This window comes from Morus notabilis, unplaced genomic scaffold (genome assembly GCF_000414095.1).
Source record: "Morus notabilis unplaced genomic scaffold, ASM41409v2 Scaffold39, whole genome shotgun sequence".
In the NCBI taxonomy this organism is placed as follows: domain Eukaryota; kingdom Viridiplantae; phylum Streptophyta; class Magnoliopsida; order Rosales; family Moraceae; genus Morus; species Morus notabilis.
The window spans coordinates 120104-147335 of NW_010366566.1; the positions used below are offsets into that span (position 1 = coordinate 120104).

The 27232-nt window shown below is 32.5% G+C and overlaps 2 protein-coding genes across 2 annotated transcripts; both read right to left on the bottom strand.

Annotated features, from left to right (window-relative positions):
* Positions 1 to 10605: 10605 nt before the first annotated feature.
* On the bottom strand, positions 10606 to 15601 carry LOC112093992. The gene is made up of 2 exons (XM_024173774.1): positions 15581 to 15601; positions 10606 to 11437 (listed from the first exon to the last, which is right to left on the bottom strand). The coding sequence occupies exons 1-2, from the start codon at positions 15599 to 15601 to the stop codon at positions 10688 to 10690; spliced, it is 771 nt and encodes a 256-aa protein (XP_024029542.1). The 3' UTR covers positions 10606 to 10687.
* Positions 15602 to 19188: 3587 nt separating this feature from the next.
* LOC21403407 (probable phospholipid-transporting ATPase 8) lies at positions 19189 to 26763 on the bottom strand. Its single transcript, XM_024173786.1, has 11 exons — positions 25548 to 26763; positions 23676 to 25033; positions 23189 to 23299; positions 22830 to 23106; positions 22580 to 22668; positions 22399 to 22507; positions 21813 to 22040; positions 21562 to 21687; positions 20857 to 20955; positions 20312 to 20503; positions 19189 to 19993 (listed from the first exon to the last, which is right to left on the bottom strand). Exons 1-11 carry the CDS (start codon positions 25938 to 25940, stop codon positions 19397 to 19399), a joined length of 3579 nt encoding a protein of 1192 aa, XP_024029554.1. The 5' UTR covers positions 25941 to 26763; the 3' UTR covers positions 19189 to 19396.
* Positions 26764 to 27232: the final 469 nt, after the last annotated feature.

Sequence of the window (27232 nt, forward strand, 5' to 3'; positions counted from 1 at the left end):
AGAAGCCAGAGAGTACGGGCCAAGAATTTGTGTGACACGCGTGGCTTGTTTATTGGGCCCATCTCACGAGGATCTGGAGTTTTGAACACTTTTATTTAGAAAACGCCACGTTGAAATTTCGGCGAAACGCATCATTTGGAAGAGTATCACCCAATAATATATCGCCAAGTCAGCAAAACTCGATGTCTGAGGATGTTTCTGTAATCTTGCATTGTTGTGAAAATATCTTTTCGTACAGATGCCACGTGTTAGTCTAGGTGAAGTGGGCGTAGCTATTTTGAGATAGGCTCGGGGGCATTAAAACAAATCTGTTGCTTGGCGCCAAATATCATGGAAGCAGTAAAATATCCGAACCAACCACTGCCCAGTGCCCACTACTTCCTCCAGAGAAAGACCCGTTTACTTCGCTAATTCGAGTTTAGAAGTTGAGTTGAGATGTAACTTTATGTGATAGTTTTTTATTGTAGTAAAAAAGTAAGATGTGATTGTTTGTTAGAGCTTTTTATTGTAGAAAAACTCAAATTCTAAACTCGAATCAGCGAAATGAACGAGCCCAGAAATTGTTAGTATCGGTTGTCTTTTTTCACGTTTTGATATAAGATTTATTGAAATAAATGAAATTAAAACCGTGAAATAATGAAAGACACGAGAGAAATAGTATCACAGTTCAGCACTTACTTATTTTATGGGATCACGTTAAAATGATGAACAATTCATTAAGTAAATAATGTTACAACTAGTGCTGGAACTTCGGGTCGGCGGGCCGCCCGAAGCCCGAATTTTTTCGGGCTCGGGCGGGCCGGCCCAATTCCCGCCCGTCCAAGCAAGAAATTCATGACGTTTATGAACTTGTAACTATTCACTTGATTTGCTTAGTGAGCTCCCCTCGATTTCAAAATTTACACGATAAACTCTCTTCGGCCGGCAGTACGCTCTCTTTGGATAGCTTCAAATTCTTCTCCTTTAACGTTAGTTGAACTCCCTTCGATACTTCAAATCATCTTCTCTTGAAGACTACAAATTCTTCTCCTGAATAACGTGAAAAATAAATGCTCACAAAATAATATGATCCATTGAAATTTTTGGACTAAAAAAAGGTGCTGAGACCACTAAGAGAATTCAATTAAATAGCCAAAAATTCACTTATCAAAGATCTTCAATGCAGTGCGTTGTCTAACAACTTGTTGCATATTTTGTTGCAACAATTTCTCACGACATAACTGTCAAAAGCTGATCTGAAGGCCAATAATGATGATTCTTGAAATCTTCTCATATAAGACCATACGAACCTTGACGTATTCCTCTGAATCATGGGTAATTCGACTAGCCCAGCAAAATCTCAACCACAAATCAATTATTCCATCAATTTTCAACTTATCAAAAAGGACCAAAAGTTGACCAAATCATATTTCTTCAAAGTAGAAACTTCCCAAAAATGTATATTCTGCAGCAAATCAACTTATAAAACAAATATTCAACAGCAAATCAAATATCTCATCAATTCAACTTTTCAAAAACATTAAAAGTTTACTTTCTCCAAATCAATTTAATTTAATTTATTCTAAATAATTTTCCAAATAAATTGAACTTTCCCGAAACATATCAATAGCTGCAATTCAAACTTAAATCAGATTAATCACCAACACATGCCTAAAATAATGCCAACACCAAAAATTTATTCAATCCGAAATTCCCAACATAAATAAAAGGGTCGACATGTGTTCTAAATCGAACGGTCTCAAATCAGTTTTTTTTCTCTGAACTCAAGTCAGTGACCTTGATGTAGATTTTAGTTATTTTTACTATTTTACTTCAGTTCCTACATTAAAAAGAGAAAAATTATATGTAGAGCTTGTTGTTTCGGTAAAGCAAATTTTTTAATGGTTTGATTAAATTTTAATAGTCTAATTTATAAGTGCGAGTACTTTCATATATTGTGGTGCATTACTTTTAATATATATACTCATAGTTAAGCCATTAAAATTTAGTCGAATGGTTAATAGTTGTGTATATATATTCTATCGGATTTTTAGTACATTTGCGCCCTAAATTTGTCATGGTTTAGTAAATTATTTCGTAAATTTTTAATTTTGATAAGTTGCCCTCTCAACTTATAAAATTGTTATGATACGTCCTATTTTAACGATAATTGTGTTAAATTAGTGTCAGAAAAGTACATTCAACGAAAATTTCAACATCTCAATTTAAATGTAACACAAATATTTTAATTTTTTAACTTTTAATCCTTTAAATCTAATAAAAAAAAGTCTTGAGCAAATTTAGTAAAATATGGCAGATTACAATAAATTTACAAATTCGGAGGGTTGATTGTCAAAATTAAAAATTTAAGAGGTAATTTATTAAACCACAACAAATTCAGGAAACAATTATACTAAAAATCATATTTTATCGGTCCAATATTAGTTCTAATCTCTTAAAACACTTTAATAATTGTAGTCCATGTCTGTTGTCTCAAGCTGGTTGTCCCATTAGTTGTCCCTAATTAATTAAGGATGTGGTTGTTTCACAATTTAAGTTGAGAACTTGAATTGTATATGTGAAAAAAAATTACTGTAGTAAAAAAGTTTAAATTTTAATTTTTGTGAGAGAAAATACTATAATAATAAAACTTAAATTGTGACTTGAGGTGTGAAAATTTTGATACCTCATTTAAAAAAATACACATCAACTAGTATTCACTGACGTTAACAAACGGATAGTCGCTGGTATCAATGGGTTATGAAAAACGGACACATTTAGTTCGTTGATTCGAGTTTTTAATTCGAGTTGATATGTGATTTTATATGAGAGCTTTTTACTGTAGCAAAAAAGTTAGATGTGACGGTTTATGAGAGCTTTTTAATTAATGTCTATTCATCTTTTCTTCTTTTTTCTTTCCATTTTTCACCTCTAGCATAATAGTTACAGAAGCTCCTCGTTCACGGTTTAAAAAAAAAAAAACAACAACAACAATAAAACAGAAATTTACATAGCAGAAACTCTTCCACCAAACTTCAGAGTGAAGAAATTAAGAAACAAGTTAATGATAATATCTATAGAGTAAAGTGCTATTTACGTGGTAAGGATACTAGTATAGTTGACACAATACAGATTTGATATGAAAATAAAATTCAAAGACACAATGTTGGGAAGTTCAAAATGTTTGTAACGTTTTATAAGCTTTAACGGAGCGCATAAAACAGTAAATAACCATTTTTTAAGACGATTCATCACAATTAATAATGTAATATTTCTCATATATGCAGCAACACATTAAACTTGCTCACAAAATAATTGTACTTAGTTTTTTTTTTTTTAAATATTTGCCGCGTAACAACTTGCTTTTAATAAAATAATAACACTATTGGTGATTTATCGCACTATCATTATAAGTAGATGAATAATAGTGCTTTTTTATTAATTGTTTCCACTCATAGAATTTATTATTCATGGAATACAAAAGATAAAAAATATATATATAAATAGAGTTTTTAAAGGAAAAAAAATGATATAAAGTAACATGATAAGAGAAAATGACGTTTATAACATTAAGATTAAAATATTAAAAAATTATACTACTAGAAGTATTTCTTACCCAAATTGTACACTTCATACCGTCAAAATTTTATCAGGTTCTTAAATGTGCAAGTTTTTGTTCTAAGTCAATATGTAATTTTCATTAAAACCACACGCATATATATACACATAGAACGCCTGCCCTAAAACCTCCCTGAAACCTGTATTTAGTTTTCTTGCTGTTGACAGTTTTAGAATCCCTAAACTAGTCTGGCTGGATCCTTATTAACAGCTAAACTTGGCTTTCATGAACTTATCAAATACTAGGTAGTTCATGATTGGATATAGGAATATTCTACGATCAACATAGCGTAGCCAAACATGTATATTTTTCTTGATCAGCAAAAATGTATATGTTATTTCTATTAGTTTACCAATTCATCTTAAAAATTTAAGTTGTTAGGAGGTGGACCAACAATAATTGTATACTTTAACACTCCCCCTCACGTGTAGACTGGACAATGGACAATCATGTGAGTAAATTAATTAGAAAGCTCAACACGTAAATATTTAAACCTGAGATATATTAAAAACTCAACACATTATGACAATTTAAATATTTTAACACTCACGCTCTAATACCATGTTAGTTTACCAATCCATCTCAAAAAATTAAGTTATTAGAAGGTGAGTCAATAATAATTTTATACTTTAACAATTTCATATATATAAACATATACTTTTATATAGCAACCCCGTGTGTGGTTTTTTAATTTGTTCACTTTTCACACAGAAATAATTACCCATATGTCGTTTGGATACATTAAAGAATATACGAACTCGAAAAATAGGAAGATGAATTTACTTCCGCAGCCCCTTTGATTTTTCGCAATTTCCACTTTCCAGCCAAATATTCCTTACATTTTTATCAATATTAAATTAAAGGGACGTTTAATTAAAAAATTTAAACTATAATTTAAATCATTATTCATTATAGTATTTTTTTTATAAAAAATACACATAAATTAAAAATAATTTTAATTACATAATTATAATCTTTAAATTAAACGTATCTTAAGACACTACCAAAGCTGCCCACTTGACGAAAGAGCATGGTCATGAGTATTACGTTACGTTCTATTCTCTCTCTTAAATATTATTTTATCTACTCTCTCGAATATTATTTATTATTTATTCAAAAATATAATACCGGCATATATATATATATATATGTACGCGTGTTTAGAAAGAAAAACGGAACAGAAAGAATTTACAGAGGCACGGCCATTAGTTTGCTTGATTATTGATTAATATTAGTTTTAAATCTATGAATAAATTGAAAATAAAAGGGAAAAAGAAAGAAGTGGATAATTTTTAAGAGGAAAATAATAATTTTATAAACATATTGAGCACTACTTTCAATACGAGGTCTGGAAACACGATCCTCATCTAGCGGATCACAACCTAATTCTCATGTGCTATCCAGTCTCTTGTCTTTACAGCTTCAAGCAACTTTCAATAATAAATCGAATTCCATAATCCATATTTTCCCATTCATCTATTCACGCTTTTCAAATAGAAAAATTATAAATTATCAAGCTAGCTAGCTAGCATTATCTTGAAAATAAAACGTCAATTGCCACAATAAACTGAGAACGACGCTCTATCTAATAAAATAAAAGAAAATGAGTGGGGAGCAGAGACGTGGAATATAGATTGGACGACGAGAAATAAAGAAAAGAAATAAAATATGAATAGAACCGTAAAAGATTGGTACTAAAAATATTTATTTAGGGGACCATTCACGGAAGTATAAGGTGGTGGTTCTTCTAATTTTCAATGTCTGCCATAATAACGAAGAGGAGAAAGTGTTTAAATATTTTTTTTATGGTTTTAAGAGAAGAAAAAAAGGAAGAGATAAGCCCCATTCATTTCGTTGATTCGAGTTTTGCTACAGTAAAAAGTTTTGACAAACAATCACATCTAATTTTTTTGTTACAGTAAAAATTCCTCACATAAAATCACATCTCAACTCGAATTAAAAACTCGAATCAGCGAACTAAACGGGCCAAAAGTGTTTCCACTTGAGGTTTTTTTTTAAAGAAAAATTAGGTATAAGAGAGATGAACAGTGTGTGCGTTGTGGGCAGAAAAATATTTGATAGAGTTTGTTGGATGTGTAATTTTAAAGTTTTTAACGAATTTAATGTCTGTTTGGTAATTTAGATCGCATGTTTTAGACCCAAAGTGCTAGCTGAGGACGTGTTTGATAATTTTTTTGAGATTTTGAAACATTGATAAAATATTTTGAACCAAAAAGAGGCCCCAATTTCGAAATTATTATCCCCCTATTTTCAGATTTTTGAACCTAAATTGTGCATTATTCAATAATTCAAACCCTTCCTACCTCAATTGAATCATTTCTCACACAAAACCCCATCTCTTGAATATACCCATCAAATACAATTTCAAAATTTATTACTTTTTAAGCTTATAATCAACTAGTATATATTAATGTCATTTCAAATAACGAGTTCAAATCACATTTTTTTTAACTTTTCATTTAAAGCAAAAAAAAAAAATGAATCATTTCTCACACAAAACCCCATCTCTTGAATATACCCATCAAATACAATTTCAAAATTTATTACTTTTTAAGCTTATAATCAACTAGTATATATTAATGTCATTTCAAATAACGAGTTCAAATCACATTTTTTTTAACTTTTCATTTAAAGCAAAAAAAAAAAAGTTCATACCACCACTTTACAAACTAATTTTCCGGACGGATCCTCATTCTCTCTCTCTTTTTTTTTTGGGACCTAGTTGAAGCATGTAAATTTTTTATCTTCTTTGTGTTGTGGTCGAGCTTTATAAAAGTTTAGGGCTTGTTTGGTTACATTTTTAAGTCATTGTGACTTGAGTGTAGATCTTTAGTTGAATTTGAATTATAACTTAAGTTGAAGTTGTAATTTGAGTTTGTGTTTGGATGTGCACATTTGAGTTATGGTTTGAATTGAGAATCTATTTGAGTTATGGTTTGAATTGAGAATCTATTTGAGTTATGGTTTGAATTGAGAATCTATTTGAGTTTGTGTTCAGGTGGGTCAAAACTTGAATTTATATTTAAATAGTATTTTAATAAAAACTCAACGATGATGAAAAATTTTAATAGGGTATATGGATGAGATTTTATTCATCTCTTCGTTGTGAATGCATAAAAAAAATCATCTCAGTCGGAATTAAAACGAAAAAAGTTATGGTGTTTTTAAGAATAGAAAAAAGATTGTTCATTAACTTGGGTTTAAGTTTAATGACTTAAATTGAAGGGAGAACTTGAACTCATATTTTAACCTTAAACTCAAGTTTAAACGTAAACTTTACAAAAAAAATATGAACTTAAATAAAATTGTAACTTGAGTTTAAATTTTTTTTAAAATTTTTATCCAAAAGTAAAAGCCTTTATTTTTGTGTTGCATCTTTTCTTACAGGACACGGAGTGTGTTTTACCCCAATAATAAGTACTCAGAGCAAGTCTATCTAGAAGGTCCAATGCAGCCAGTAGATACATCATACATCATACAGCATACATGTGGAAAATTGTTGAAATTGATTAATGCGATTTTTGTTTTTGAATTGATTAATGATGGGATTATCCATTAATTCCAGGGGGTCCCCTGATGTTGTCTTTCCTCGCTCAACAAACAAAGGACAGAGACACGTGTGATTACAAAGCATCCGCCAAAACTAGTATTAACTATAACAATCAATAAGCTCGTTTTAATTAAAAGTAATAAAGCAATAGTATTGGAAACTAACACGTATCACGTATGCAACAACTTTAGTTCATTCCTGGTGAGCCAAAAACAAATATTAATCAAACATGTAGAGTGATTCGTTCTCTGATTCAAATCATGATTCATAATTCGTTACAGTATTTTTTTCATAAAAAATTCACGTAAATTGAAAATAATTCGAATCACATGGTTTGAATCTTCCAACTAAACGTTTCTATACGAATACTAATAATAATAATAATAATAATAATAATATGTTTGAATAGCCGCTAATTCATGTATTGATTAGCATTATCATTAGCTAGAACTGGGAGATTACCTCCTTAGAACTGGGAGATTACCTCCTTAAACAGTAAGTTATGCGAATTTGGATTTATGGATTTTTTTTCTTTTTTTTGGAATTTTCCATTGTGGATTATATCTGTACGAATACTGCTGTTTTGTCAGTTTATGGCCTTCTAGAGAGACGGCCTTCTAGAGAGACGTGTAATAAGAGAGTGGAAATTGGGAGATTCCTTAGCCCTTTTATCTGCTGATGGTCTTTAAGTTTTCAAAGATCATGTAGTGACAATTGGATTGGACAGTACATGTACAATTACTCTTTGAAAATAATATAATTTTAAATTATGAGATATTTTGTAAGAAAATTTTGTGATAAGATAAAAAAAATGAATTATAAGTAATTTTTTATTTTTAATCGTTGTATTTATATAAAAATTTGTTTATTATGTATGACTGTTAATAGAGCATTTTTTTTGTTGAAATATAATATTTATTTATATTTTATCATAATTCTTTTTCTTGCCTTAATTTTACAAAGGAGAATTCTTTCATAGTGTAAGGGGAAAAAAAGCCATAAACAAAACATAGTCATGAATTATTGTCTTTTTATTACAAAAAAGTGTATTTGCGGTGGATAAGGTTATTTTACTCCATCAAAAACGAAATTGTATTTCAATTGTTAAATTAATTTTGTAACGGTTTGATTTAGAGTATGGACAATTTGTGTTGCGCGTCGAAAATTTTTATTGTAAACATTTACATATATGACCATTAAAAAAATTTAAATCCAATAATTAAAAATAACAGTAATTCTTAAGAGTGAAGTTCATCATAAATATTCTCAACATTAAATTCTATCCTATTCAATTGGTGTACTTGTATTAAACTAGTATAATTCTAATTTTGATATAATCAGACGATGTGGAATTACATTTGGTTCTCCTAATGGTAAAATACTTTTGGTTGCACAAAGCTTTTTAACCCAATTTTGACACATTTTAAAGCCTTGCCATCTAACCATATTGCCATAACAGCATCATCATGTCACCGTCGTGGCCAGCAATATTCATATCTAAAATTAAAATTTTATGTTGTTAATACATGTATATATATGTGTATATATTATGGTTCCGTTTATTTCACCGATTCAAGTTTTGTTAAAATAAAAAATTCTTAAAACCAGTTATATTTAACTTTTTTGTTACAGTAAAAAGTTTACATAAAATCACATCTCAATTCGAATTAAAAACTCAAATCAGCGAACTAAACGGGTTCAAAAAGTTTACGCTTTTCACGTAAATCCTGTGATTGGTCACGCACCAAAAACTTCCGAATATGATTAAAGAGTTAATTTTTTGGAGCAAGCAAAATTATAAGAGGTCTTCCACATACGGGTGCATATGCCACTTCGCTATAACAATGGCAACCATAATGGTAGAGTACTTTTAGCCTATATTTGGAGTGGAAAAGGGATTAGACAGAAAATAAAGAAAGGATTTTAAATAAAAAAAATATATAATATTTAATTGTTTGATAAAAAGGAAATTGTAAAAAAAATGTAATATTTATGGGGTTTATTATTCTTTAACCTTTTTAACTTTTTAGAAAGTAAAGAGAAGAGAAAATATTTGACAAAAATAAAATTCTCATCACACTGTATCTTCTTATTTGTATAATAGTATGGTTGTTAGGTAAGTTAGACATTTTCTTTCCTCTTTTTTCTTTCTTAGTATGGTTATTAAATAAATTATATATTTTTTTCCTCTTTTTTCTTTATCTTCTACCGAAAGCTTCCTCTTTCTTTGTATTTTTTCTCACGGTCACATTTTCTGCTTCTTTTCCCTTTCTATTTTCTATCCCTCTTATTAAAGATAGCATTAAAAATTGAAGTTTTTTTTTTGAAAAAAAGAAAAAAAAAAGATTTGATAGGCATTATGTAGGAAAGTAGGAGATCTGCTAAAGCAGTACATGTTTGGTAGTCTTTTGTGCCATAATGAGATTTTTTTTTTCATTAATTTGACGTGAATAAACTAATGAAAATTGTTATATGATGTTGAAGTTTGAAATTTTAGCAAATATTAAGGCTTAAGTCAATTGCTTAACCTTAGTAACAAGATTTCATTGAGCTTGTATAAGGCTTAATTATGTAATCTAACCAATCAGAAGTGAAGTTTAGGCGCATTGTCCAATTTTGGGGAGATTATTTATTGACAATTGGTTTAAATGTAGACGCGAATTAGACAGAGTTTAATAAATCAGAATAATTCCACCCATATCAAGTTGTGACCTATTCGGGATAAATAAATGAAAAAGAACTACATTTTTCTTGTGGATTAAAACAATGAACCAGAATTTTGTAATTCAGAATACTAAATAAATGTATATTTTATGATTTTACCTGTAATTTTTTAGGGAATTTTACCTACCATTTATGCTGTGTTTAAAAAAAGCGAAATTCACACATTCTTGAAGACTATTTCAGAAATATATGTATTTTTAAATATGTATATACATATATAGTACCATTATACATTTCCCTAAAAAAATACATAATTTATCATTATACATGCGCACTTAATTAGCGTGGGGAACTTGTTAAGGAATGGCAATATGCAGAACAAAATTGTGCCCCTTTGGAAAGAAAAAAAAAAATGCATACATACGGAGACAAATATTACATTTACTAGACCAAATAACTTTGAACTTCGAAATATATATATAAATGTTAATCACACATAATTCATTGCTTGATCATATAATTACACGATGGTCACTGCATTTGAGGCACTCCATAATAATTTTAAGTACAAAATCATATAACTATTTACAACTCTCCATAAAAGTAATAAATAAAAATGGAAAAACGATACAGCGTTTTGTTTATTGTTTTATCAAAAAGCCGTCATCAATACTCCAAAACAAAAGTCCATACTTAATTATAAATAACTTTTACTTTCCATTTTCTTTTAATGGGAAATTAAAGTTACTTTCTGGAAAAAAAAAAAAAAAAACCTATTATGAACTAATAATAAAAGACAAAACTTTACTGGGGCTGAACTCAGAAAAGAAAAGATTCTTTCCATTTCAGAAACTTCAGAATGGAGGGAAGGTTTTTCCCACGGTGTTCACATTAGCAAAGAAGCCAACCAAATCTCGCCTGTACGGAAGAAAGGTTGATCGTCTTTTCTCCGCCTTCTGATTCAACGCTCTGTTCTTCACGTAGAAAACCTGGTGAGCCGCCGCCATATTTTTTCCCTTTCCGGCGGCGGAGACGGCAGAGCCGCTTTTACGGATCGGCTTCTCTTCTGCTTTGTTGGTTTTGTTATCCTCCGTCGGAGACTTCCTCGAGCCAAACGACGGCGTAAGGAAGACGAACGATTCCTTGCCGTCGCTGTGGCTCCGCCGGAGAAGGTCGCGGAAACGCCACCGCCTCGAGCACGATCCGGTCGACTTGCTCTTCTCGCACCGCGCCGGCGACGGGGGAACGCCCTTCGGAGTCCAAACGCAGTACGTCCCAGGCGGAATCCCGTCCAATTCGTCGGCCTCCGAACACGACGACGACGAGGACGACGGCGGATCTGGAACCTCCTCCTCGTCGCCAAGAGCAAATCGGTCTCCTCGCCGGTCCTCCTCGCAAGTGCCTAACAGAAGGTCGCGGTTGAACACTGGAAAAACGGGGCCGATCTGAGCGCCGTTTAGGAAAACCTCGTCGCCGGCCGTAGAAAGCGAAACGAACTCGAAATCGTTATCTTCGTCATCGCCGGAGGTCTCCAAGTTTAATTTGCAGAATTCTCGGGAAACTTTAGTGGCGATATCGGCGATTGAATCGGGAGAGGAGCAAAGCTGGGAGAGACAGAGACTTCAGAGCTTTGGTCTTGCATTGTGGCTGATTTTCCGTTTGAACTACACATATATGTGTATATATGGACAAAGGTGTATATGTGTGTGTGTATAAATATATATATATATATAGAGAGAGAGAGAGAGAGAGAGATGCTAAACTATATAGGATATGTATGAGTTGGTTAGGGTTGGGATCTTGAGGATAAAGGTAACTGTCTCTCTTTATTTTATTTTTTTTATATATTTTTTTTGTGGTAACAAAAAAAAAAAAAAAGAGGTAACTAAATTAGGGAGACGCACAAAGTGCTTGCCGAAGATAAGTATATTAGTAAATAGCGTATTTTATTTTATTTGAAGGGAAAAAGTGTCAAAATCGAAAATTTTTATTTTTATTTTTATTTTTTAGGGTACCAATAGAATAGTTTTGATATCCTGTAAATGGAAGGATTGTCATATTTTGTTTAATTTAGGATGATTTTGATTTGATTTACTAGTTTACAATACTAATATATAATTCATGTTTACAATCGTGTCTTATGAAAGGATTTTTAAATAATTTATATTCTATTATAAAATTAAAGAATTTTGTGGTACCATACAAAAGAGAGAAAAGATATAAATGTAACGAGTAACAAAAATTTTAAACTGTTAGATAATTTAGAATCATATCATATCGAAAAAGTGAAATGTTTAGTGAATTTTGATGGAAATATTACAGTTTAAAATTTTGTCAACGATAGGGTTTTTTTTTTTTAAAAAAAAAAAAAATCTATTTTCATTTTCATCTCGAACTCTGACCATTTTTTGACTTGAAGGTCCCTCTCATTTTCATTCATTTTGTTTTCACGTTATATATATATATATATATATACACACACACTTAGATTTCAATTCATAGTGGTGATAGGTTTAATTTAGTTCACATATATCTATTTAGTTATATTTTTTTATTTAGATTTTTCGCATTTGTGTGACCTCTTCGAAGATTTATACCTCCTAATTCTTATATTTATAAGATTTTAGACGGGTGAAAATGGGTATATCGAAAACAACCGTATTAACTAGAACTTATGTTGGAGGTGGAGGTGAAAGAGTCCAAGATTTATTTTATAAAGCTCAAATTTATCTGAGTTATATGCACACTAATAAAAAATAGTACATGTTATAAAAATTTTCATCGAATCAATAGTTTATTAAAAAAATAAATAAATGGTGCATCAATAAAATTTTCTTGAGGCTATTTTGTCCGAACACTTCCTGAACTTTTTGAATTTGATAATTTAGTCTCTAAACTTTTTTCTTAGCAATCAACACTCTAAATTTATAATTTTTGACACTTTCAACATTAAAATTTTGACGATTTTTTGCACCTAACTTGCAATTAATAGCCTTATAAGGACATTGATGTTCATATTTGTTTAGTTTCAATATAAATACATTTAAAAATTTAAACTTAATTTAAATATAACTTAAACTTTAATTTAAATTTTATTAATACCAAATAAAAAACTTCTTAAATTGTCACTTGTAAGTTTAACACAAAAAAGTACCAAAATTTTAATAAATTTAAACAACAATGACTAAAAATGCTAAAGATAAAAAGTTCAGAGAGTTGATACAAAATTATCAAATTTAAAAAATTCAAGAAGTGTTTATACAAAATAACCTTTTCTTTTCTTTAATATCCTAGAAAATTGTCCGATAAAATTATACAAACAATAATGAGCTTTTATTTCCAAGTCCCTTCTCGGATATTTCCTTCCCTTGATTTACACGTTTTCGTGCGGCAAAAACTCACACGTGTGCCATTGGCAAAAAGGACAACTACAAGTGTGCCGCGCGTTATTAAAGTGGAGATTCCTTCAATAACTATTTCTTTTCCCCTTTCCGAATTCCGCGTAATAAAAGAAGATTTAGCTTCAAAGAAATATGATTAAGTCTGACTAAAATTAACTCTGGAACTGTTCGAGATTGAGCGAAAGAAAAGGGAAAAAAATGAGATATTGCGAAACACAATACAATAGGAAAAAAATGACATCTAATAATGTTTGCTAATAAAAATATGATGGTTCATAATATTACAGTTCATAATTAGTAGGTAATCAACACGATGTGCTGGGGCACACGGAGGTCGGATAAAAACTTTATTTAATAGAGCCCGTTCACTTTTCTAATTTGAGTTTGAAATTTAAATTAAGATGTGATTTTATGTGAGAACTTTTTACTGTAATAAAAAAGTTAGATGTGACTGTTTTTGAGAATTTTTTACTGTAGCAAAACTTAAATTCTAAACTCGAATTGGTGAAGTGAACGGGGCCCGTTGTTTGCTAAGAACGCTTTCAGGATGAGTATCATGTGTCTCCACATCTTGATTATCTTTGTTGGGTTGTTAGGCTGAGGGAAAAGTTGTTCTAAAAATTATTTTTGAGTCTCAATAGAAAATGTCGTTGTTTAGAACATGACATGATATTCCCTAATTCCTGGTCATGAAACTTTATTCATATTTCAATGAGACGTAGGGCTTGTTTGGTTCTGGAATATAAATTTTTGAAATTTTTACAAAAAAAAAAAAAAAAAAAAAATTATAACATAACTTTTTAATTTTAAATTTTCATGAGAGAAAACGTTATAGCAGAACTTTAAACCGGAATTCAAACCCTTTTACCAAACAAGATAGTCGTAGTTGAAATACTGATTGGTTGGCTATGCCTAACTTCTCACAAAATTTTCTTTAAAACTTTATCGAAAAGGGACGAAAAAAAAAGGAATCTAAATGTACTGGGAAAAACTAATGATTTGTTATTGACAACATACGTTATGACGGAGAGGTTGCTAATTTATTCTGTATATATAGCTCAAAATTAATCCACATTTTATTTTATGTTAGCAATATTACCATTTTGTTTTTGTACAGTCACTAATGATTTAATTCAACTTTGTACATTACCTATTAAACCGGAAACAACACATATTGACCAGACCTGATCGTTTACTAAAAGATAACACCTTATGATTAGTACCACATCATAAGTACTAGGTAACACCAATACTATATGATTTTTCATATATGTACATAGTTTTATAAACAAAATAATTACATTGTTAATAAAAAAGACATTAATTATGCGTCTGTGATCACATTTATTATTATTTTTTATATACTTAATTCTAATACTATGGAATATGGATGGTGGAACATTGTGGGTGTGAAGCGATCAAGAGTAGTTGTCATATGTCTTTGTGTTTCAAGGTTTTAATTAATTTACACTTCTTTTCATTTGTTGTTATTTTTATTATTTTATGATACGTGAGAAGCGTTTTATACGTTTTAAGACCAAGAAAATAATGGGCTATACTCCGGGGTTGTTCGGGGAGGTAGTTTTTTTTAGTGAAAAACTCAAAAAAAATGTAACTTAAGTTACAACTTTATTTGAGTTCATGTTCTTTTAAGTTTGAACTCGAGTTTGGAACTAAAACTCGAGTTTAAGTTTCTCCTTCAACTCGAGTTCAGAAACTCGAACTCAAGTTAATGAATAATATTTTTTCTATTCTTAAAAATGTTATAACTTTTTCGTTTTAATTCTGATTGAGATGATTTTTTTTCTATGCGTTGACAACGAAAAGACGAATAAAACTAAACCTATATACCCTATTAAAATTTTTTATCAGGATTGAGTTTTTATTAAAATACTATCTAAAAATAAATTCAAGTTTTGACTTACTCAAATACAAACTCAAAAAAGATTCTTATCTCAAACCATAACTCAAATGTACATAATCAAACACAAACTCAAGTTACAACTTGAACTCAAGTTATAACTCAAACTCAACTCAAAATTTACACTCAAGTCCTTCATTTCTCATCATGTACACGTAATCTCTGCTTTTTTTTTTAAAAAAAAAAAAGCTGTCCCTGTAATACTATATAGTAACAATTGATTATAGTGTTTCCTGTTTTTTGCACGTACAAAACAACGACGCAGAGAAAGGCGATACACACAAATTTTGCCTAGTTTTTTTTTTTTTTTTTTTTTTAATATTACCAATAAAAAAAAATATTATGCTAGAGATATTAGTTGTGCGGTCCTGCTATCATCATTATAATTAAGACACATCAACTTGAGAGCATATGTGATTATGTACCTTTCCACATTTGATGCGCATTTTGACCTACCCATTAGAAAGAATGGTCACGTCTAATGGGTCAATTTTGATACAAATTATAGCAAGCTTCTATGTAAAAAAATGAAAGAAAAAAAAAATTCCACAATTTTCAGTTACTTTCCACTTTTCACATTCCAAGATTTATCCTTGCTATATTAAAAACAGCATATGATTTGTGCAAGAGCACTAGCAAATTAAATTCCAAACGCCGCCCATCATTGTAAAAATTGGAAAGTGAACATATGTGGTTCTAGAATCTATAAAATTGTCAAGTGAAATGAAAATTTTCCGTTCAAAACAAAAAAAAAAAATTGTCAAGAGAAATTACGTAGCTAATTTATTTTTAAGATAAATGACGTACATATGGACAAGGTGGCTAATATTTGTTATGATTGCAAATAAAGAAACAAAGGATAGATTTCACACAGGAAAACGAAATAGCCAAAACAGGTTTGAGAGATTATATATGTGGGGATCAGGTTTATTTAGGGTACGTTTAGTTTGTTAATTTTAGCTTTTAATTTAAGTTAAAATGTGATTTTATGTGATAACTTTTTATTGTAGTAAAAAAATTAAATATGATTGTTTCTGAGAATTTTTTACTATAACAAAACTCAAATTTTAAACTTGAATCGATAAAATGAACAAACGGGGCCTTATTTATTTATTTATTTTGGGACTTAGAACCTAGCTAGTTGTCCCCAACCGTGGACTTTCTAGAAGGAAGATCTGACACTAGAAAATAAATTTTAGAAGCAACAGCGCATGACTTAGAGTCCGTTTGGTATCTAGATTCATTCTATGATTCGAATCATGGTTCATGCTTCGCTACAGTATTTTCTCTCACAAAAAATACACGTAAATAAAAAATGGTTCTAATCACATGGTTTGAATCCATGAACCAAACGCCACATTAGTTGTTACCTTATTTAGTGAAATAATAATATAGAAAAACCCTTTCGCTGGTAAACTGGCCCTTTAATTAAAAGACAAATTAACTATTTGAGAAAGAAGAAAGGAGCATGCAAAGTTGACATTAGTATAAAAAATTGTACATACTACTATAATTTTTTTTTGTTTTGAACTTCTCTACATGGGACTCTATTTTGGAAATTTAAAATATAAAAAAGTTATGGGAAATTAACTAAATAATTACTTTAATTACTTGATAAATGAGAGAAGTACCGACTATTAGCGGATTTCAATTCCGTACCACGACATATCGTTATTATCACTCAACTATATACGTAATTGCTGACCCTAGCCTTTTTTATTGCCAAAATAACACACATACACACACACGCATGTATCATGTTTGCGTATCAACCACTTAGGCACTATGCGATTCTAATTATCAGGTACGTTCATTTCACAACTTAAGTTATGATTTGAGTGGTGTATTTGAGAAAAAAAATACTATAATAAAAAAATTAAATTTAAATTTTTGTGAGATAAAACACTGTAACAATAAAACTTGAGTTGTGATTTGAATTGTGAAATGCACAGAAAAAAATAATAATAGTATATAAGAAGAACCTTCGCGGTCATTTGGCTGTAGAACGATACATGTGAAAGGCATATTATAAGGCAAACTCATACTAATTTATTAGCGAGTATCATGTCAACAAATAAATTAAAAAGAAAAGGACGCTATATATGTGTCTATTATATATTCTACAGCTCTTCTTGGAGGCAATGGATGTTTTCAGAAATATGAAAACAGAAATATACATGTAAAAATACGTACATATATACATATATGTGTCTGTGTGTATTATATACGAACGTATGGGTTATAGATATTACGTATGTTATATTATTCATCCCAAAAATTCTTAGGCAAACATAAAGTGGAGTTTATTTAGGAAGTCCTATTAATCAAGTCTCGGTATAAGATATGATTAGTTCGGCGGTTACTTTCACTCGAGAGTTGAGACTTTGGAAGATTCTAATTAGAGTGGGAATGTGGGATGTTTTTCTAACCTATGCATAAATATAGGTACACACAGTGGGAATAACTTTTCAAAGATAGACTCTTTCAATTAGCATATATTACTATCTAATGCGTTTGGAAATGAAATTCGTACTATGATTCGTGGTTCGTTACAGTATTTTCTCTCACAAAAAACACACGTAAAACGAAAATGGTTCTAAATCCATGAACCAAACGTAATAGAAACTCAAAACCTTTCAAAATAAATAAATAAATAAAAATAAAAGAGACATACAAATTTGCAAAGGATTTCCGCAGAGAAATTATTTTGGCTTAGAATAATTGAAAAAAAAAAAAAAGTGATCGAATGTCAATGGTTTTCATCGTTCTTATACTATAGTTAATTCTTTCTTAAAAAAAAAAAAAAAAAATTTGTGACCAAGTCCCAACCTATCTTGATACTAAAAGTCTAAACTAGTGCCTTACATTTGAACATAATTATTTATTACTATCTATCCCAATTTATTAATTACTAATTTCACTGTTTGACTATTCTGTAGGTACTTATTATTTTTTCTTTGCGCGGCAATATTCTGTAGGTACATACGTATATAAATTTGTATCTAATATTACATTCATTTGGTTTGATGCTATGTACGTATCCAGACTGGCCCTAGCCAGGTTTCTTAATTAACAAGTTGTTTAGTTTAGGCAGCATTAAATAAAAAAAGTAAACTTTGTGATAACGATGACCAAAATGAATCATACCGTTACAATTTGTTTTTTTTTTTTTTAAAGGGAACTATTACTTGCAAGTTGCAATTTGCAATTTGCATTGGCATGGAATGGTGAATGGTGATTATCCACCACAAACACGTGCTTTCTTCTCTATTGTTATTTGCATTAGAAGATTAGCCATATACATATTCTATTTAAAACAATATTCCAGTTTGTGGAATATCATCAAGCAATTAAAAAGTTCCGATCATGTTTATCTCTACCTAAGTGGGTAGTTAAAAATGAATAGAATTATTAAACTTGCAAAAGCTACTGAGGCTGCAATTGCCGGTAAACACAAATTGGGTTATGTGGTGGCACAATTCATGTGATTTTCTAGTTCATGAACGAAAATCTTCTATAAAGGGAGAAAAAAGGGTCAAGGATGGAAAATCTTAGAAGGTGATCCGTGAAAGTAGAAATAGTTGACCAGGACCCGTAGTTGGATTATCACTGGTCTTCTTCATGGCTGCTACTTTCACAAATTTTCCACAATGTGTGACCTAATAATTGAAAAAAAAACCTTAGCCCAACATGAAGAAATTATGATTATACATTTTGGTTGGTTTCTAATTACGATTATGGAATGTAATTCAATCTGATAACTGGGAGAGATTACCATATTCGATAATTTCACACAATAAAATTCGAAGTATTATCCAATAATTTTGTTTTGTGTTGTTGGAGAGACCCGAAGCAGTCGAGTGTTAACAATGCCGAATTTTTGGTCTCCACGAAAGGCCGGGTGATAATCCTATGCTTTGGCAGGAAACAGGTTTTATTTTTATTTATTTATTTTTGTCTCATAGAATGTACCAAATCACTTTTAGCAAGCAATTTAGTATTTTCCCGAAATATAAACTGAAGATAACCCGTGACGATATTATACAACAAAAGGCATGGGAAAAACACAGAGCTTTCTTTGATAAAGTTTTGACATATATTTGCATGACCTTTACATGACTATCTATTTGGAAAGTTGAGCTGTATACAAATCATTTCTCAAACTACACTTCAAATGACTGGCAACATATACAAAAAAACCAAAATAGCAGAAAATTGTAAGAGTTAGAACTTGATATGTTTCATGTTTCCCTAGGTTTCAATCTTTCCCTCAGATGCTGTAGTTTGCCCGTCACTGGCAGAGACAATTCATCAGAATTCTGAGTCTGGTTTCGTCTTTCGACTGTCATTTGTTGTATCATATCATGGTACATTGGTTGAAACCGTGTCTGAAAAGCCCGGTAGGAAAAATATGGTAGAAGCGTCGAAATAACTACAAAAATTGTAACTAACCAATAGAGAGGACTAGGAGCACAGGCTTCCACAAGAACCTTGTATGCTGTAGTTGACACGGTTGGCGGGAGGGAGCCATATATTACTAAGAACACATACCAGAAGGCAATGCTTCCCCAGATGAAGAAGTGCTGAATCCAAGTGAAGTAATTAATAGCTAGTGCCATTTGGCAATTCACCGCCCACACCACGCTAGTATACATCGTGACTCCGAGAACTTCAAAGTCAACAACCTGACCATCTCTCCGAAAAGCCTGGTAAACAGTGGAGTTGGTGGTGAAGAAGAAGATAATTATGGAGCTGATAACTCCATTAATCATCCATCCAAGTATGCGAAGCCAGCTGAAGAGAACGTTCTGTGCTCCCTCTAGATATAAAAACGGGTTCTGCAAATAGAATAATGGAATTTCAGTTTTCCATATATGCGTCTAGGTTGATGGAAAGACGGCCTTCTTTCTAATTTTGACACCCTTCTTGCTTAAAACAGAAAGACTGATTAATTAAACCATTTAAAGAACAGGTTACAACAACTGAAACTTAAACCCAGTGTCTTTCTGGGAAGTCAAGTGGACTCATGCCATCATGCTGCGATCAAGATGGCATCTCAAAGGTACAGTTTGTCACAAACATACATATTTCATCCTAGCTTTCTCTTTGGACTTATAATTCACACATAATCTTAAGAACTATATCAAACTATGTACCTTGAGGCAGAGCCGTGAGGAAACATCCTGATCAAATACACCGAGAGCTATTACAGGAAGCGAGGTGAAGAAGACATTGTAAAATGACATGTACCAATCATTATAAGCCGCTTGTCCAGAGAATGAAGCATAGGCCTCAAACCAAAACAGAGTAAACCCAAATGTGATGTTCTTGTAGAAGAAATAGCATATCTGTATCCACGAAAAAAGAATGATGCATGTCAACAAGGGATAAATGTCTTTGTTCACTTGCTCCCTATCCACATCCACAAACGAACTATTGATTGTACACAAAAATATGTCATTTTTAAAGGAGCAAACTCCAAAGCGTGCAGTTTAAAACCCTCATCCCCAAATGAAACAGGACCTTCAAAAGGGCAAAGCAAAAACAATAACTATGTGAAATCCATCACTGCTACATGATTTTTTTTCTCTCCTTTGTATACAACATAGGGGGAAAAAAAAAACTTTTAAAGGACATGTTGAACACAAAAAATTGTATCTTTGTATATGCAATGGTAAAGAACATTGGAGCATGGGTGTACCATCATTGATATGCGCCTGTAGCACCAATGACCATGTACCAACAAGAGACGTTCCAAAAACCGGAACTGAGCTATAGCAAAATCACTTGCCATCACTGCCTGCAATGAAAGAATGCAATTGAGTATGAACCTGGATCTTTATTCTATCATATTTAATTCTGAAAATAAAATTGTCGTCAATATATTAACTTGTAAGAGATATAACCATTTTCCAGAAAAGATCATATTCACTCACTATGCCAAACTAAATAGGCAGATGTGGCGGCTTTGGGACAAAGGGAAGAGGAGACATTGGAAGCTCAATAGGCTAAAAGCTGACAAGTAGGATAGGTTTCTTATGTTTAATACTTTTCTAGGTAGGTTGAGTATCAGTTGGCTCTATAAAGTTAATTTGATTAAAAGTTATATCCTAACGAGGGGGGGAAAAGGGAATTTCACCAGCAGACTGAATATGGCTTTCTAAGCACTCAGGAAAAGTATGATAGTCTATTTTTTAATGTTTCAGTAGATGTAGGGGTGACAAATTTGTTGCAGGAGCTGAAAACATATGAACTAATAAAAATAATACAGAGAGCTTTGTGATAAATGCAATCAAGGTTTCTAAGAAAACCTGTGAAATGCATAAAGAATGCGGTAGCGAAAGAAAGTTGAGATGGATATCATCGAAATCAACGAATATATGATATAAAACGGAAATATGATAACCTGCCTCCCTTCAACACCACTGATGCCAACTCCAATATCAGCCTCTTGAAGCATGCCAACATCATTAGCCCCATCACCAATTGATAGGGTTGTTTTACCTGTTCCCAGCTTTACCAATTTCGTAACCTGCGTATCTTATGTATTTCTATTAGATAATTCTTTTGTCAACAACAGAAACTATTGATATAAACAAAACGTAAATGGTTAACATGACATATACAAACTTCCATGAGAAAGAACAAGAGAATTACAAGAGCCTTCTGCTTGGGTGTAGAGCGGCAGCAGATAACAGACGCACAACTAGTAGCGAGCCTGAAGAACGAGTCCTCAACATTCTTCTGGAGTGAAAATTCCAACGACTTTCCATCAATTATTAAGCCAAATTCAACAGAACTCCTAGCTGAGTTGGAAATTTTTCTAGCTGACTCAATTTGTGAAATTCCTTCTCTAAGTTGTCCCCTTATGCTTTCCAGAGAAGCCTAAAACAGTTTACGATGTTAGTTTACCAATCCATCTCAAAAGCTTAAGCTGTTGGGCCAACAATAGTTTTATGCTTTAACAGTCCCCCTCATGTATTAATTAGAAAACCCGACATGTGAATATTTAAGCCCGAGATATATTAAAGACTCAACACATGATGACAATTTAAGTGGGGATGAAGAGTGCAATTACGAGGGTTTGAACTCAGGACCTCCCGCTCTAATACCATGTTAGTTTGCCAATCCATCCCAAAAGCTTAAGCTATTAGGAGGTAGGCCAACAATAGTTTTATACTTTAACATATGAATCAGAATTTTACCACAAAAAGTTACTGTCATATAATTTGGAATTCTCTACCTTTGCAGCTGCCTCTTTATCCCCTTGTTTCTCCGTTGCAATAATATCTGGTGAATCTAGGGTGATGACAATCTGCTTCATATCTTGTCTTAGTAAACTACAAGCATACCTGCAAAATTTACATTCATTGTAATACGTGACTTCTTAAAAGCCACAAGACATCTCTAGAATATTCCCGTACCCTATGTTGATTGCAGTTTCCATTTTATCACCAGTTAATACCCATATCTTAATTCCAGCCTGGGAGAGCTTGTTAATGCATTCAGGAACCTGCACTCAGACAACAAAGGATGAATTCAACCACTAAAACAGACAGACAAGCCTTTATAAATATTGAAAAGATTGGGGGGTCTTAGACATCGTAAAATCCATGATACCAAGAAGTATTAGCATCATTTCATGGATGAGAATTTTTAAAATTCAATATGTACCCCCTTTTGCAGCTTGTCCTCCACAGCTGTGGCACCAAGAAGGATCAAATCTCTTTCAATGTTATCAGCTGCTGCATCCACCAATGCATCTCGATCTTCAGAGACAGAAGCTTTTGCCTTCACAAACTCCTCTTCCCATTTTTTATATACTTCTTCATCAAGTTCACGATATGCAACTACCAAGGTTCTCAGACCTGCTTCAGCATATTTGTTTATGTGATCCTTGGTTTGAGCCTCAAACTGTTGCCCACCTTTCGCAAGCCTTTCAAACATAACACTGGATATGCTTTTAAATTAATATTGTACAAATGGTATTTTCTTATACTTGATGAAAAATATTGAAGCATCAGAAGTCTAACCTGTCAGCGCCCTTGCAAAGCAGCAACAACTGATTTTCCATGTTTCTTACAATAACTGACATTCTTTTGCGGAAACTAGTGAACTCCAAGACATGAAGAAGCTCGTACACTCTGGGACATAGAGAGACCAAATCATGTGAAGACTTAATGGTTCAAAAGAAACGAGAGAGAGAGAGAGAGAGAGATAAGATATGAAGTTAAAGAGCTCTATAATCTATTCCTCATCATATATGGGCAATAGCAAACTGTATTTACAGATGATGCTTGTCTATGAGAAAGGGAGCGAGAGATTGCAACATATAGTGATCATGGCGACTGTATCTTTAAGAAACTGATATGAGGCTTTTTTGCCAACTCTTCTTTCAAGGGAGTTTAAAGAATCCCTAGTAAATTATAAACTCTTCTTCACATATGCAAGATGAAATAATCAAACTGATCTAGTTGAGAAACTACAAATATGAAATAGCAAAGTTGCAAAAGGACTAACCTCTCAACCTTTTTCCCTCTATTATAATCCCACTCATAGACATGTGTGCTTGTCTGTGTCCTCTCAAAAAATTCAAAGCCAAGTTCCCTGGCAGCAATGACAAATGCTGCTTCGTCTGGTGACTCAGCCTCATATGAAATTTTCCCCAATTCTTTGTCTCCATCAGGAATGGCTGTATGGCAAATTGCTAGAACCCGAAAAAAATTCCGTATGATATCAGAATGAGGTTCATTAACCCACTGCCCATTCATGATGCGTTCATCTCTGAAGTTGAAACCCTTAATTGACTTTCCGGAGCCTGATGCATCAACATTACGGCATGCATTATCAGATGACGTATCATCAGTTTTAGGCTGCCCACCCCTTTTCCTGCTTGCCAGAGATATTTCCACGTCTGTCATACCGCGGCCATATGGTGTGCCAGCTATTGAACATTTGACAAAGTCCATTGAATTACAAGTCAAAGTACCAGTTTTATCAGAAAGTATCGTATGAACCTGACCAAGTTCCTCATTCAAATTAGAGGTGCGTGCATGAGCTGGTCTATCTGTTTCCTCATCATACATATCCCGATCATGGTTAATGAAGATACTCTGCAATACTTTCACAATCTCAATGGATACATACAACGATATTGGTATCAAATATCCATACAGCATAAGGGCCGTCAAGAAATGAAGAAAAGCAGCAAGAGTCGGTCTTCTGGGGTCATAGAATACAGGGGTGTCATCTGGACGAAGATACCACCTTTTAAGCTTTCCACCAGCAAGATCTTTTTTAGTTTCAATTCCAAAAAAGACCGATCCAATAAAAGATATCAAAATTAGAGCACTGAAGAGAATGTAAATGATTTTATCCATTCTCCTCTCAATTTTACTTCTCTTGGAAGGAGGGTCTGTCGCATTCTGCATCACTTTCGTATCATGCCCAGTAAAAATAACAGCACCATAAATGTAATCAGTGTTTTTAAGCTTCGAATCTCTTAGGAGAATTTGTTGTAAGGATAGTGGATATTGTTTGCCATCATAGTATAGAGTTCCAATAAATGAGTAAAGGTTTTCATTGGGATCCTCGCACTTGATTACTGCAGTAAATTCTTTGAGAGCTTTTTCATCGCGGAGTTGGGATGTCGCCTCCAAAGAATGCTTCAACTTCAAATTAGTCTCTCCATCAAGGTTCATGGTTTCAACATAACAAATACCATCCTCATGGCTTGATGCAAGCAAAAGCAGATCAGCAGGAAAGTACTCATCTTTATACACCTTCACAATGTCACCAACTCGTAGATTCTTCCATCTGGTCTCATGGAATGCAAAATTCTTATACACTTTAACCTTTCGATTATTTGCCTCTATATCCTGAAACCATTTTAAGATTCAGCCAAGAAATGACTTAATCGCAAATTATGATAAATAAGTGGCTACATAAAAGATCAAAGCTTGAAATCAAACGCTGAAAAAGCAACTAATGAAAAATTAGATGAAATTATTGGTGATTAAATAAAAACTTTTGAAATTAAGTACCACTGATTTTCTTCTTCACTTTAACACTATCGATGTTATGTGAGTTGCAACAAACATCACTGGAAAAGAACGTCCTGATACAATAATTCCAAGTTACTAAACCTATTTCTTAATATAGAGCAACCTCAACTCCACCAATGTTTGTGTAATTGAGAACCAGTATAGACTCTGACAGTAAAGGATAATCCATACAGAAGTGAACTTAAGTCTAACTACCAGATAGTTTGACTACTAAATCAACTTAAAGACTGCACTTTTCAATTAAATTAATCAAAATACATTACCAAAACATGATAACAATAAAACAAAATCAAATTAAATAAAGAAAAATGATTTCAAAAAATATTACCTGTTTTCTTCGCCGCCAATCTTCCACAGCTTCCTTCGCCATGGTAGCTCCAATCACTACCAGCAATGGTGCGAGAACACTGACAGCTGTATAAGGCGCCAAGGGGCTAAACGAAACGCAAGCTACAACAAGAAAGTACATATTTGCCACTCTCCTAAACTGCTCGAACAGAGACTTCGGAATGAAATTAATGGCTGTGTACTTGGTTGTCGAAACATAGTTTCCTCTATATCTCAACTGGATCGCCTCTGCACCGTCGGGATCATTGCAATGCACGACCCTTGAGTATCCCCTCTGCCCTATCTGGTCATGACTCTCTTTAAACGACGACCGAAGACACGAAAACGAATAAAGCTTGCTAAAGTGTATCTTTCGCTTCTTCCTTTCCGCCATTTTTGCACAGAAAGAATGAATTAGGTTTCTTGCTTCTTTCTTGTTTCTCTTTCTTGATTTGGTCACCAAATCCCCTCAAATTCCCACCCACATTTCCCTCCTACTTTCGAAGAAAACAAAGAAAATTCACCAAACAACTCACTCGCAACAAAAATTCTCTAAATTTACTCTGCAAGTTACACGTCCGGAGACTGTATTAGCTTCACAATCACCAGAAAAACAAACAGAAATTCCTCAACCCTTCCATTTCACTAACGCGCAACCGATAAATCTTTCGAAGATATCCAAAACCGTATCAGGCGAGCTAAAGCAAGCATAACTTGGCAACCACACATGCTCGAAATGCCTTGCTTCTGAGCTACATAACCGAACGCGCAGAGTCGGTGAGCGAAGTAGCGCATCAAGGAAACTTCTCGAAGCAAATTAACTCAGATTTCGCAGCTCAAGAAGAAGAAGCTAAAGAAATTCACGAATTCCTTACTTCCGTTCCAAGTTGCAGAGATCTCTTCCTTGCGGTTTCGGCCGAAATCTAGAGAGAGAAAGAGAGGATAGAGAGAGAGGGAGTACAGTGCAGGATGGAGAGAGAGAGAGAGAGAGAGAGAGAGAGGGTGAGCTTCGTATGAGTAAGTAGTTAGCTTTTGTTGTGCCTCACTGCCTTTGCCGCTTTTATAAGCAAAATAATAATAATAAAATAAATAACAAAAACAAAATACAATAAATAAAAGAAGAGAAGAGAAGAGAGGAGAGCAGGTGAGAGTGAAAATGGAGGCGGAGCAGGTGATAATTGCCTAACTGTACACTGTACGGTTCCTTTCTTTCATGGCGTTTCCCATGATTCACGAAAAGAGTCGAAGACCGGGGAGAGTTGACGTCAGATTGCAAGAAGGATCGTGTCGTATCTATCGGTTTCTTACACGTGGCAGGCTGTATGAATCACACGACTTTCACCGTCCGAGTCGTCCCTTGTCGTAACGCTGGTGCGGCTCAATACTACGTCGTTTTCTGTGCAAATTATTTTGAAAAAAATGTTGTACGTTAGTATGTTCTGTTGTGTTGTGCATTTTTTATTACCTTTTTTTCAGTTTTTTAAATTTTCTTTTTTTATATATGCTGCACTTACTAATCTCTTGATCTTGCACTGTATGCGTGTGTTAATTGGATGTGACAAGTTACATTAATATTCTTTTAACCAAATAAATTAAATTGGTGTACATCATCCTGACATGGGCTAATTAATTAGTCCTTTTCAAGCTTAAAAAAAGACTTGTCCATTGCTATTAATAATAGTTTTT